The 15,079-nt window shown below is 44.1% G+C and overlaps 1 protein-coding gene across 1 annotated transcript in view; it reads left to right on the forward strand.

The window, feature by feature from the left end:
* Positions 1-10,357, forward strand: part of KCTD2 (potassium channel tetramerization domain containing 2) — a 105,902-nt gene extending 95,545 nt beyond the window's left edge. Inside the window, exon 6 of the mRNA XM_068264285.1 lies at positions 8,886-10,357. Within this exon, the coding sequence (XP_068120386.1) occupies positions 8,886-8,915 (30 nt within the window). The 3' untranslated portion in view covers positions 8,916-10,357. The remainder of the gene's footprint in view (positions 1-8,885) is intronic.
* Positions 10,358-15,079: the final 4,722 nt, after the last annotated feature.

The following is a 15,079-nucleotide window of genomic DNA, read 5'->3' on the forward strand; positions in this document are numbered from 1 at the left end:
TGGAGAAGTCTGGAGGAAGAAATAAAGAAGGCAGGAAAATCATGGACTTAAGATAGAAAAAAACGCCCTGGACAGAAACCGATGGCATACATTTGTTGAGGCCCTTTTGCTCCAGTGGGAGACACAGGATTAAGTAAGTACTTCTCAAGATGACTGGATCATACTGAGTATGCGTGAGTCTGTGCACATGCATTCGCAGTATGGATACGCCAGTCTTTGGAATCTTGCTGAGCAATCCTAAAGGTGCAGATTTTGAAAGGGGAAGAGCAGCGGAACGAGGTGACAGAGAAGGAAATATGGAAGTACTGAGCATTCGACTGCCAGAAAGAACCGAAAAGATAATGTATCGCTGGAGCAGGCATACTGTGTGTGTGTGTGTATGTGTGTGTATGATTTACTAGTTACCAAGGGAGAGCATGGATCCAAGGAAGGGCCTTCATGATGATTTTGCGTGCGGGGGAGGGGTGAGATCTTGTGGGTTATTGCTACATCCCAGCTCAAATTGACAAGGAAGGGGGCAGAATGCTGTCTTTATTTTGCTGTTTGAAAGGATGGACATTGGAAGCTCTCGAGGGCCACATAAAATAGCAAAATCTTTTTATAAGAGGTTTGCTTTAACCACTTTTCCTATGTAGCACTTACCTATAACTGTAACAATTGTACTGTCTGCAAAGACCTTAAGGGTACCAGCACTTTGTTGTGCATATGAATTTGGTTTTATAACTAAATCATTTTGTGATTCTGACAGTTTAGGCTTCCTTTAAGTGCCCAAACCCCACAATGTTATTCCATAAATATCTAAACTTTACAGTTGGCACTGCAGACAGGTAGCTTCAGGGCTGGATTTACAATGCAGGAGCCTGTAGGCAGGGCTGGTTCTAGCTACAATGGGGCCCTGGGGCAAAAGTAACCTGGGGGGCCCCCTGAACTGGAGCGCTGTAAGAGCAGGGGTGTAAATTTTGGCACAGTCGGCACCACCTGAGGCCGTAATAGTAATTATGGCTCTAGCTGCGCTCAGACAGTAATTTGGGCACCTCCAATAGATGGCTCAATAAAACTGGTGGCAATAGCTGGCATCCGAATGACATCTTTCCCCACAATCCACAGCAACCTTTAGGGGGAATATTAACGCCACTGGGAAGCAGGAGCAAGGTGAGCCATTTTTTTTACTTTACCCTGCTCCCAAACCTCCCATTTATAGGTACTGTATGCCCTTAAACTTGGACAAGGTGAGTGTGTTCCTGTCCTCACTGCCTCTCTGATGCTGCAGAGGGAGGAGGAAGCGTGTGGGGCTCGGTCACATCATTTAGTGGATGATGGGGACACTTGGGGGCCCCTATGGATGCTAGGGCCCTGTGGCAATTGCCCCCTTTGCCCCTATGGTAGTGCCAGCCCTGCCTGTAGGCAAAGCATTTTGGCAGCCTAAACTCCTACCCTCGACAGGCTACTCCCCCAAGTAAAATTATTCTGAACTCCCTAATCTCTGAATCATGTCATTAAATGTCCTTAGAATCTTACACACAAAGTAGGGTTTTGGGAGTGTTCGCGATTAGCAGTTCTATATATGGTAATCGCGATTGCTCTAGAATCGCAAACTGCTGCAGATAACGCATTTGCGATTAACGATAATCGCAAAATGCCTGCGTTCGAGGCAGTGTGAACATTGCCTTAGACTACAATAGGCAAAACGCTAGCGGTTAGTGGGATTCGCGCGATTTCCACTTAGGTGTGAACAGGGCCTGATCACAGTCTTTTGTCATTTTTAAGGCTGGTACACATGATGCAATTTCCTGTCATTTCAAGAGGTTGAATCGATACTTTTCGGCATGTCCGATGTGCTCCCAATCAAGAACGGGATTGATTTTCACATCCATACTGCACAAAATCAATCCCGTACTCGATCGGGAGCAGATCGGACATGCTAAAAATTATCAATTCAACCAGTCATTCTGACGGGAATTTGGATTGTGTGTACCAGTCTTTCGTGACATGAGACAAGGATTAGGGTGTAAACACCTTAGGTCAGTGATGTTAGTCAAGGATTAGACTGTAAGGGCCTGAGATCAGAGATATCAGGCAGTGTTAGGGTGTAAGCTACTCCTAAGGACCATATCATCAGGTAGGGATTTGACGGTAAGCTCCTGAGGGCAGTTAGTGGTATCAGGCAGGGAGATCCCAATTTCAATTCAATTTGATGCCTATGTTAAGGGTAAACACTATGTAAATAAGCAAGAACATGAAATAAAATGGGGCTAAATCAAGGTGGACCCTAACAGAAAATTACACAATCTTTATTAAATGGCGAAAACTGGAATGCATTCAAAACTTATGTTGCATTGCATACAGAGATAAACCATCCAGATGACCAGGTCAACATATACCGTATTTTTCGGACCATAAGACACACCTTTTCTCCCCCAAAAGACGGGGAGGGGGGAAGTCAGTGCGTCTTATCGTCCGAATACTACAATTCAGACCTGCGCCTACTGACCCCACATAACTATAACCGTGGCTGTCTCCCCCGCTGAGTGCCCAGCAAATCTATTCCCGATCCAGAGGAGGTATGCCGCTTGGTGCGCTTCTCCCAGCAACTGCGAGGTCAGCTACAACGTTCCAGCATGTGGTCTCTTGTGGTCCTGGAGAGTGAGCCTGGCCACGTGGAAGATAAAGAAAGTCGCCGGGGAGCCAGGCATGGCCGAAGAATGAGTGCATCCAGCTTGACCCCAGCGCGTGTGGGGTAAGGAGAGGATGTCCGGAACAAGCGAGTCTGGCCAAGGAATCCATCCAGGAGCTGTGCATGGCCATAGGATGAGAGCATCTGCGGCTTCCGGAACCCCCAGATAACCCACTTCTTGTTGTGCCGCGAGACCCTACGGCACAGCGTGATCCCAGCGCATGTGTTAGATCACACTGGGAAGCTGCAAGAAAACCCGCCGGAAAGAGAATGGAGGATTTTGTCCGGGAGCCGTGCATGGCAGGTGCTGACACTGCACCAGAGGAGCGCATCGGTAGAGGAGCGCAACGGCAGAGCGGCGCATCGGCGGCTGTTGGATGACCTCCACATCGGTTGCTGTCTGCTGAGATTGCACTGGAGGATGAGGAGTGTATCGGCAGCTTCACATACTCTGGATGGGCATCTTCCTTTACATACCCCATAACATAACCACGACATCTGGCCAACAAGATCTTCAGCAAGCTGTGCCTCTTGAGCACTTCTGCACACCCCTAACATAAAATAGAGCTGCAGGGTGTCACATCTGTGTCTGTATGTAGATTGCTCTCTGTGTTGCATCTGTAGGTTAGCGTAGATAGTTTGTTACAGTGGCTTGGTTCAGTGGGGATTACTGTAGGTGGTTTGTTGCAGTGGCTAGGGTCCATGGGAATAATTGTAGCTGGGGGGCAGTAGGGATTATTGTAGCTGGGGCAGTGGACATTATTGAAGCTGGGGGGCAGTGGGGATTATTGAAGCTGGGGCAGTGGGGATCATTATAGATGGGGCTTACTGTAGCAGGGGTTAGTGTAGCTTTAGATATTGCAGTTAAGATAGACAGTTTGGGGGAAAAGGTCCATAAGACTTCCCCAGCACCATGGACACACCAGGCTTAGTATATTTTTTTTCCCCCTGGTTTTTGTCCTCTAAACCTAGGTGCGTCTTATAGTCCGGAGTGTCTTATGGTCCAAAAAATACAGTAACTACTTTTTTTTATCATTTATGCAAAGTTTATCAGCACATATATATTGGCACTAGAACCTCTGACCAGCATATAATTACAGAATCTCCTTATATAAAAAAAATAATGCAAGATCAGCAACCATAGTTACTGTTTTTGTGGGTCACAAAGTATCTACAAAGTTTCGTCATGAAGCTGCGCTTGAAACAGGTTCCAATGTTTACAATACTTGCAAAAAAAAGGTAGTGCTACAAAAGTGGCAAACAGAGAGTGCATTTAACAGGATCGTTTGTCAGCATACAGGATGACTGGGACCGTTCAGCAGCATGTGCAGGGTTCGGGTTCGCTGCTCGCAGTCGACTGCTACTTTAATGGAGGAGACATGACCCCGGGCTCCACTCCACTCCTTCATTGAAAGGCTACAGAATAACATCCATCTTGCGGGCAGTGGCTCTGCTGTGAGTTGGCATTGTTCTGTACTATAAGGAACCTCATCAAGCGAGGACCCTTAAAGACACAGTACAGAACAATGCGCCGATGTAGTGCAGAGCCACTTCCAATGAGGCGGAGTGTGATTGCTGCAGCCTGCACCGTCCATACATGTGTATCGGAGGGAGAGAGAGGTGGAGCAGTGGCAGATCATGTGACTCACCGGGAAAAATTCAGGGAGGTGAGCCACTTTTTAAACATGAGCCTGTAGGCACGTGCCTACAGTGCCTAATGGTAAATCCAGCCCTGGGTACATTTCTCTCTCTACCTGTCAATCTCAGTTGAATCTGGCAGACGGTAAAGCATAATTCAACACTATGAAGGGTGTGTTTACTTTGCTCCAGAGGCCAGTACTCTATGCCACTTCAGTTTGATGCTTGTAATTCCACAGGCTTTTTTAAGCTTTTGTATAGCTGCTGAACCATAATAGCCCAATTGACTAATCTCAGCTAACAGCCATAGACAGATGTTTTTTACTTGCAATACATATTAATATCCAGTCATGCCATTCTGTAAGCTTGTGTGGCTCACGTTGATTAGGGAAACACCTCCCATTACCCATAAGTTGAAATATATATACATTACTCAAAAAAATAAAGGGAACACTTAAACACAATGTAACTCCAAGTCAATCACATTTCTGTGAAACCAAACTGTCCACTTAGGTGGCAACACTAATTGACAATCAATTTCACATGCTGTTGTGCAAATGGAATAGACAACAGGTGGAAATTATAGGCAATTTGCAAGACATCCCCAATAAAGGAGCAGTTCTGAAGGTGGTGACCACAGGCCACTTCTTAGTTCCTATGCTTTCTGGCTGATGTTTTGGTCACTTTTGAATGCTGATAGTGCATTCACTCGAGTGGGTTGAAGACTCCGTCTCATGCTACCACTAAAGTGGCTCAGGTAGTGCAGCTCATCCAGGATGGCACATAATTGTGAGCTGTGGAATTGTGGTTTGCTGTGTCTGTCAGCATATTGTCCAGAGCATGGAGGCGCTACCAGGAGACAGGCCAGTACATCAGGAGATGTAGGGGAGACCGTAGGAGGGCAACAACGCAGCAGCAGTACCGCTACCACTGCCTTTGTGCAAGGAGGAGCACTGCCAAAGCCCTGCAAAATGACCTCTAGGGGGCCACAAATGTGCATGTGTCTGCTCAAATGGTCAGAAACAGACGACATGAGGGTGGTATAAGGGCCCGACGTCCACAGGTGGGGGTTGTGCCACGTTGCAGCACAGACAGGAGTTGGTGAATGTTTTAGTCCAGGTCTGGGGGAGGTCACTCAGGAGATCATCCGCCACCTTATTAGGAGCATGCCCAAGCGTTGTAGGGAGGTCGTACAGGCTCGTGGAGGCAACACGGACTACTGAGCCTAAATTTTGACTTGTTTTAATGGTCATTACATCAAAGTTGGATTAGTCTGTAGGGTAATTTTGAGTGCGACTGCAAATCCAGCCCTCTATGGGTTACTAAATTTGATTTGCATTTATAATTTGTTGTGTGATTTTGTTGTCAGCTCATTCAACTATTTAAAGATCAAAGTATTTAATAAGAATATTTAATTCAGATCTAGGATGTTATTTTTGTGTTCCCTTTATTTTTTTTGAGCAGTGGTTTGCAAAAGTATTCGGCCCCCTTGAAGTTTTACAGCTGGAGCTGTTTTGCAAAGGACAATGGGCAAGGATTTCAGTCTCTAGATGTGCAAAGCTGGTAGAGACATGCCCTAAAAGACTGTCAGCTGTAATTGCAGCAAAAGGTGGTTCTACAAAGTATTGACAGGGTGCTACTCATATTAGCTGGCTCCTTTTCCTGTTCTTTTACCTAAACATCTGATAGTCGGACTTTCCTTAAAATACCAAACGTCTTACAGGTAGTCCTCGGTTAACGAACGAGATAGGGACTGTACGTTCGTTCTTAACCTGTATCCATTCTCAAGTCGGAACGCTGTGCTATCTCTGTCTGCTTTGCCTCTTATGTGCCACCCTTTGCCTCCCTCTGTGCCTCTCTGTCTCCTTCTGTGCCTGTTTGTCCCCTTCAGTGCCTTTCTAATCTCTCTGTGCACGTTTGTCCCCCCTCTGTGCACCTCTCTGTCCCCCATGTGCCTCTGTACCCCTATGCCTCTGTGCGTACCCTCTGTGCCTTTATTTCTACCCTCTGTGCCTCAGTTCGTACCCCCCTTTGGATTTTTGTACCCACCCTGCACCTTTGTCACCCCCCCCCCCCCGCCGGTTTTTACCCCTTGTGCCTCTGTCTCTATTTACTCCCTGTGCCTAAATTTGTACCCTTCTTTGCCGCTCTCTCTCTCTCTCCCCCCCCCATCCCCCCCCACATGACATACAGGAAGCAAGTGGATGCTGCATCTAGCGGTGGCTGTACAGGGCTATATGGAGTAGGATATGGAGAGCGGAGGACAGACAGCGTTGGACTCTGTTCGGAGGTGAGTACAACACTGTTGTGTGTCGGTCATGCGCCGACACACGGGGAAGTTTGAAGCCGCTTTCTCAAAGTTACCCGACGCGGAAATTATGTCATTGCGATGGGATCGGGCCGTTCGTATCAGCGGGTAGTTCGTATGTCGGGCGTTCGTAAACCAGGGACTACCTGTACTTGTTTTATCAAATGTTCTAGTCTCCGTGAAACAGAAATTTGTCTTCTAAAACAGAAGGTATTTGCGATTATTCAGGTTTGTGTGAGCATGAGATCTCCCACTATGCATCACTGCTGAATATGCAGATTGTCCCATTTGTTGTCTCTGAAAGCTAAACACACCTCCAGAACCGCTGGAATATAATGTGTCAGCTTGATGAGGGCCAACCAGTCCAAAAACAGTCTGTATGCATGTTGGATTAATGTGGCTTTGCACAATTAACAAACTGACAAATCATTGCATTCCAGCGGTTCTGGAGTTGTGTTTAAGTTTCCAGGGACAATTGTCAGAGACGACATATGTTCACTCCAACCTGAATATTCATAAATACCTTCTCTTTTAAGAAGGCAAATTTCTGTTCTGCATAGTGTTTTAGTAAGAGGGCTTTTTGATTCCTTTCCGCCCCTTACACACTCCTAGGAGTTCTGGTTTACCGTGAGCTTGCTGGGCAATCTGTAAAACTTAGTGGCTTAACATTTATTGAGGTATTTAAAGGAGTGGTCCAAGCAAAATAACAATTAAAAAAATCCACTTACCTGTGTCTTCTTCCAGCCTCTGGCATCCGTCCAGTGCCCTCGGCGCAGCTCCGGTGGCGAAGCCGACCTCGCCAGGTCGGCTTCCGTGTTGGCTCTCTCTCCACTCCAGCATGCGGTTCACTGCCGCGCTGACGTCGTCTGGACTGTACAGCGCAGGCGCAGTAGTTCTGCGCCTGCGCTGTACAGTCCAAATGGCGTCAGCGCGACTCTAAGAGCCGCTTGCGCAGGTGCAGTAGGACTTCTGCGCCGAGTGGACCCAGGACCACCAGCGTGGAGTGAAGCTGCGGCGTGGGCACAGATCGGCAGGCAGTGGCTGTATGAAGCCCAAGGTAAGTGGATTTTTTTATTTTTACTAAGCTTTGATGTGTCCTTTAAGTTGGTAATTGAACTCACTAGTCAGTAACTTTACTTTTCCATGCGGTAACAGCCTTAGTGGGAATCACAAAACGACTAGGATTTTGTAAAGCTATTTTTCCACGATTGTTCACTGTACAGGAAAGTAATTTTGGAGCGATTGCATTTTGTTATTATATAACAGTGAAACACAAATTTCCCAAAATGGCTAAAGATGCTGCATGCAGTGCATTTGCGATTTCAGCAAATCTCTGGCAACCGCTAAGTGTGAACACTGTCATACACTTTACATTTCAGTAACGATCGTCAGCAATTGAAAGCACTGTTGAAATTGCTAGTAAAATGCTCCAGTGTGAATGAGACCTTAGTGAATTGACATTTGACTTCATGTTTGGTAAAATGAGCTGTTTTCTGCATTACTGAATGCGTTAAAGGGAAGGTTCACGCAGGAGCTGTAAAAAATAGAAATCCAAATCCACTTACCTGGGGCTTCCTCCAGCCCGTGGCAGGCAGGAGGTGCCCTCGGCGCCGCTCCGCAGGCTCCCGGTGGTCTCCGGTGGCGATCCCGACCTGGCCAGGCCGGCTGCCAGGTCGGGCTGCTTCTGCGCTCCAAGTTGCGTGTCACTTGTGCGCGCTGACGTCATCGGACGTCCTCCGGGCTGTACTGCGCAGGCGCAGAACTTCTGCGCCTGCGCAGTACAGCCCGGAGGACGTTCGATGACGTCAGCGCGCACAAGTGACACGCAACTTTGAGCGCAGAAGCAGCCCGACCTGGCAGCCGGCCTGGCCAGGTCGGGATCGCCACCGGAGACCACCGGGAGCCTGCGGAGCGGCGCCGAGGGCACCTCCTGCCTGCCACGGGCTGGAGGAAACCCCAGGTAAGTGGATTTGGATTTCTATTTTTTACAGCTCCTGCGTGAACCTTCCCTTTAATGCTTTGTGAATTGAAGCCATTGTCCATGTGGTGTACAAACTCTCAGTTGCTTCAGTTGTTTTATACCTTTAATCCCATCCAACATTAAATTCATTTCTTGCATTACCTATAGACCAATTGTGGGCTATTAGTCATACATGAAATTATTTACTTGTTAAATTTAGTATTGCATCAAACATGTGCTTGCTTTCTAACTGCACATTGTTGTGCCTTTACATTTTCATGTTTTCATTCATTCTGTCATTTCAGATTCTTCAAGAAAGAGGATCCCGGATGTAAGAAAAGACTAGACTGGAATATGATTCTGAGCTTTACTCAGGCTGTAACCAAAGCCCTCACTTCCTGTGGAGCTCACATGCTGTATTTCAGAGCAATCCCCTCCTCATCCTAAGCAGGCCTTAACAACTCATAGATTGAGGGAAAAAGTGTGAACATAGTGACACATACAATATACCCTTATACAGGCCTGTGCTCTGTATTGTCAGGTTATGTCGGCATGATGTCAATTTTTGTGGGGTGCAAGGGTTAAGGAAACTAAAATATGCTTGTTTGGGGTTAAATGTGCTTTGCCTGTGTCTTTTCTATGTGGCCTGTCTTTATAGATAAAGACAGTGTTTTCTGCTGTACTGTGAAGAATTACAGAAATGTGGCAGGATGTCTGCATTTCTGCTTGACCAGCGGAATCTCTGGACTTCCCATTGAAGTTTCTCTTTCTCTCTGACAGTTGCCAAAACTCTAAATCTTTTTTCTTCTTAAAGTACTGCTTGACAGTGCAGTATTGCATCTTACTGGGTTTCTAAGGAGGATCTATTACTTAGGACCTCTTGCCTGAAGCATGCAATTATGCTTCCTACTGGTTCCCAAGAAAGAAAATTAAGACCATTATATACATTACTGATGTGAATGGTACAGACAGATGGCTATTCTATTGTGGTTACTGTTCAGTAGTTCCTGTTGGAGGTACCCTTATAGTGTATCTACAGTGCATGAATTAGCATTCCCTGTGTTTGCGTGCTGTTGTGTCCAGTTTGCCGGGTGGGCTAAAAAATATTTACTCAGTTTGGATGGTCTATCTTATGGTGCCCATACATTTTTTCATTTTTTTTTTTTTTTTTTCAATTCGATAATTTTGTTTGATTATTCCATTCAGTCGAATATATAGGTTTTTTCCAACATGTACGATCGGATTTTTATTGAAAAAATGGGATAATCGTTCATTTTTCTTGAACGAAAAAAGGATTATTTTCGATTCGATCATTTTGGTAGAATAAACTGGAAAATCAAACTTTTTTATTGTACCATGTATGGGCACCATAAGGCTTAAGATCGTTTATCCTCAGTAAGCAAAACCTATCATTTTAAAGATCTTTATCATTAAGAGAATAATTAATTGGAACCAAGGTATTCACCTATTTGGATACATAACATTTTCTCATGCAAGATCCGTTTTTGCCAAAGCTAGTTTGTGGATTTTTTTTCTCCTATCCATATCCACAGCTATGGCTGCCAATATAATATGCCTGTAAATAGTACAATAAATTACAAATATTTATAAAGAACGTATTTGTCATGACAATAAAAAGGAAGGAAGATACCACCATTGCTTAAATGTTCAACAGATAGCAGGCATGCAAATCACATGTTCTGAGTGTCTAGCCCTTAAAGGACAACTATGTTCTCTGCCTTATTACGTGTGATTAAAGTACCGTAATTTAAAATAACTCCTTGATTTCTTGTAAATGCATTATGATACAACAATAAAAACAAAAATAAAGTGCTTTTCTCCCATAGGACTCAAAGCACACAGACTTGCCTTGATCAGTACAATACATAGTTTTGGTTTGGACTGCAATAACTCCAGTGATGGTAAAAGATCTCTCTGCAAAATACTGTGATTTAGGGTAGCTGCTTTTAGCTATGGCTCCATGTTCATGGAAACCCCAGTTTCTGTTTAGCACGTTCATACACGTTACATAACACTTGATAACCATCCATAATGCATGTTCACACACAGTACATCACATAGCAATGCAAGTTTTTAACTGAGAATAATTCTATGGTGAAATAATACCGGTAATTACCTCCTGGTCAGCTCTTAAAATTGTGTGTTAATAAAAAAACAAAACAAAAACAAACAAAAAAAACAAATGGGAAAGTCATTCAGCTGTAATTACTGGAGTAGCCCCAGTGAGTAGTCCCAAAGAAGGATAAAGTGTAGAGAAACCGAGAGCCCAATATAGTGTAGTATGTTAACCTATTTTAGTTCCTGGACGTAGAAACTACGTCCAGGAACCATGCGCGCTACCGCGGCCGATCACGCGTGCTCCTGGCCCGCGGTTCGTTAGCCAGGCAATCAGTGAATCGGGCTATGGTGCCCGATCACTAATTCCTCTCCCCCGCTGAAAAAGCGACAGCTTCTCTCGGTAGCTGCGCTTTTTCTGGCTGTTGCCTCCCCCATGCATCTCTAAGTGTATGTTACGCTTAGAATGACGTCAAGTAAACAAACTCATGGCCGCCATCTTGTGGCCAAAAAGTAAAACTACAACTAAAAGTAAGAAAAATAAAACTCAAGACACATTTACATTATAAAACTATTGTTTACATCCCACCCTCCAAAAATTCCCAAATAAAATGTTTAATCTGAAAAAAAACATGTAAATATTTACCTAAGGGTCTAAACTTTTTAAATATCAATGTAAAGATGAAATGCTTCTAAGGGTACAATGGTTAATTTGCATATATTCAGCAGTGGTGCCTGGGAGACATCTCGAGCTCACTCCAACCTGAATTATCGCAAATTCTTTCTGTTTTAGGAAAGCAAACTTTTGTTTTTGTAAAGATGAAATATTTCTATATTTTTTTTAATTTTAAACTTGTAAATAGTGATAGATGCAAAACGGAAAAAAATGCACCTTTATTTCCAAATAAAATATTGTCGCCATACATTGTGATAGGGACATAATTTTAACGGTGTAATAACCGGGACATATGGGCAAATACAATACGTGAGTTTTAATTATGGAGGCATGTATTATTTTAAAACTATAATGGCTGAAAGCAAGGAAATAATGAATTTTCTCCGTTTTTTTTCTTATTCTTCCTGTTAAAATGCATTTACAGTTAAGTGGCTCTTAGCAAAATTTACCCCCCAAAGAAAGCCTAATTGGTGGCGGAAAAAACAAGATATAGATCAGTTCATTGTGATAAGTAGTGATAAAGTTATAGGCTAATCAATGGGAGGTGTGCATTGCTCAAGTGAAAACGACGGAACGCGAATGGGTTAAGGATAAATGAAGTAAAGGTTATTGTGAGAAAATTATACTCACAAACGTGGGTTACCACAAAGGCAACCACTGTATAGGCAGGTGAGGAGATTAGACCTGTCCTCACTCAGGGATAAGAAGTCGCTCTCTGTAGATGCGAAAGGGGGCAGATCACCCCTCCACCAGGGGTGGACACGGTATAGCAGTAGGAGAACAGATGCGCCAGCAGGATAAAAGTGGATAAAAACTTTAAAATTTGCTGGGAGGAAGTGGTGGACTTACCTCCATAAAGCAGACACGAAAGACTGTCTGAATAGTAGCAATCACATTTATTAAATAGTACTCCAAAAAAGTGCAACGCGTTTCGCAGGCCCAGCCCGCTTCATCAGGCAATAAACGTGGGGACAAAACAGAATTTCAGCAATAGCAGGTGTAGCGCCTCAGTGTGGACCTTCCTTCCAGCAAATTTTAAAGTTTTTATCCACTTTTATCCTGCTGGCGCCTCTGTTCTCCTACTGCCAAAGAAGGATAAGGCATTCTGCTTTGTGCAGTAAAATCAACCAGGAGTGCTCTGTATGAAATATAAAAAAAATTATACTTGTCTGGAAAGTAAAATGGAAAGATTATTATAAACATTACATTATATACACTTCAAATTCAAATTACAGCATGTTTAAGTCGGATGTCACCTCATAGGGAACCAGACATTTGGAAATCATAAGTTACCAAGATGTAAAGGTCGCAAGGTACATTTATTAATTATTTTTTTGTGGGCTTACTTGTATGATTTTTTTTTTCTGTGGTATTTGTTTGTCTCTCCATTGGCCACTTACATGCCCTTTTGGATACAAGAATATCATAGAAGTAGACCAATAATATACGAATAAAGGTGGCCATACACTTATAAATTTGCAGCAGATTCAACCATCTGATTTCTGTCAGATGCCTGTCAAGTCGAATTTGACAGAATCTATCTGATGTGTGCCACATACTAGGAACAGATTTCCAATAGATTTCATCCTGAAATCTATTGGAAATCTAAATGCATTATTGGACCATTAGATCCAGTGCAACTCTATGGACCACTGATCTGCTGCCTGCGGCAGATCGACCTAGATTTTCCATCCAGTCAGGTCAAATCGATCAAAATCGGCCACAAATCGATCGGTTGATTTTATTGAATGGATTTCCGATCAATGGCTGCAATTGGAATATTAAAGGACAACTGAAGCAAGAGGGATATGGAGGCTGCCATAGTTATGTCCTTTTAAACAGTACCAGTTGCCTGGCAGCCCTGCTGATCTATTTGGCTGCAGTATTGTCTGAATAATAAAAGAAACAAGCACGCAGCTATTCTTGTCAGATCTGACAATAATGTCAAACACCTGATCTGCTAAAGCTTGTTCAGGGTCTATGGCTACAAGTATTAGAGGCAAAGGATCAACATGATAGCCAGGCAAATGGTATTGCTTAAAAGGAAATAAATAGGGCAGCCTCCATATCCCTCTCGCTTCAGTTGTCCTTTATCTTTTGTACTACTACAGAAAAAGTACTGCTAGTACTTGGGCATACTTCATGGGAAGCAACCCAGCTTGTAAAACTCTTACCAGATAAATATGCTTTGAAAAAAATACTTATGTGCTTGTGCTCCTGTACCTTTTCTGTATGTGAAAATGAACCGGAAACTTTCTGTGGAAAGAGTTCTCATAGCTCAAAGTCTGCAGCTACTTGATATTTTTCCTGTTCTGCAGTCTTGTCTTTGTCCCAGTTAGAGACCAGTAGTATGGCCATCCAGGAAATTAAACTATTTTATCACAGTGTTTTGTTTTCCCTTTTTTTACCTTTTAAGGTAAATAAGGCATTCTACATCATTCCTTTTCTATATACTGTATATACTCGCGTATAAGCCTAATTTTTTAGCACAAAAAATGTGTTGAAAAGTTACCCCCTCGGCTTATATGCGAGTCAGTGGAGTAGAACGGATGGTGGAGCAGGTTTTGTTACTGGCAGAGGAGTGTAAGGATTGTGCACTACTGATCCTGCTCTTACCAGCTTGTGACCTGCTGTGTGTGTGCCCTCCACCCTCTGCAACATGGTGTGCATAGTGCGCTGCTCAAGACTACTTGGTCCCCTGGCTTGTAGAGCAGAGCGTGCAAGCAACGTGTCAGCGGTGCAATGATCAGGGATCCTTCCGGTGTGGCATTCGCTGTCTCATATATATGACCCCTTCTAGTGGCGTCTTGAGACACAACTATCATCCTTGTGGCACATCTGGCTATGGGGAGGGGGGGTGACTTGTAATGGGGGCACATATGGCTACTGTGGAGTGGGCTATACTGGGGAGGAGGATTGTATGTGAGTCAATCACTTTTTCCTGGTTTGTTAGGGAAAAGTAGGTACCTCGGCTTATATGCGGGTCGGTACCTGGATGGAGTTGGCTATGTGTCATTCTTTTATTAAAGGGAACTTGAAGCGAGCCGTATATGGAGCCTGCCATATTTATGTACTTTTAAACAATACCAGTTGCCTGGCAGTCGAGCATCAGTATTATCTGAATCACACACCTGAAACAAGCATGGAGCTATTCTCGTCAGATTTTTGTCAAACACCTGATCTGCATTGCTTGTTCAGGATCTATAGCTAAAGTGGCAGAGCAATAGGAGAACTGGCAGGCAACTGGTATTGTTTAAAAAGAAGTAATATGGTAGCCTCCATATACCTCTCAGTTAAGGTTCCATTTGAGTGATGACAAGATAGCATCACTACCGACACTGTATTCTTTCCTACTCTTCCCAGGCACCAGAGGTCTGAAATAGCACTTTGTCCTTAACATTATGATAAATGTGCCCTTCAAGGGTAGCATTAATCCCCCCACATACACCTACCTCTCATCGCAAACCTTATAATGTGCCTTCAGATGTGGGCTCCATGTTCCTGGCCATTCAACCTGAATGGTGTACAGGGCATTTATAAGACTTGAGAGTGTAAATAAATCATACTTGCTCATCACCCAATGCAACATTTGTAGGACTAATTCACCCTGGTGTCGAATTTCCTCACCTCTCCCCAGCCCCCCTTCAGTGGCCTGTACTTGCATTTGCCAGGGCCTGGCTTAATGATGCCATCAAGCTGGGACCTGGTAAACGCTATACTGGAGGCTAACATCAAGACAAGCCATCG

This window comes from Hyperolius riggenbachi, chromosome 12 (genome assembly GCF_040937935.1).
Source record: "Hyperolius riggenbachi isolate aHypRig1 chromosome 12, aHypRig1.pri, whole genome shotgun sequence".
Lineage (NCBI taxonomy): Eukaryota > Metazoa > Chordata > Amphibia > Anura > Hyperoliidae > Hyperolius > Hyperolius riggenbachi.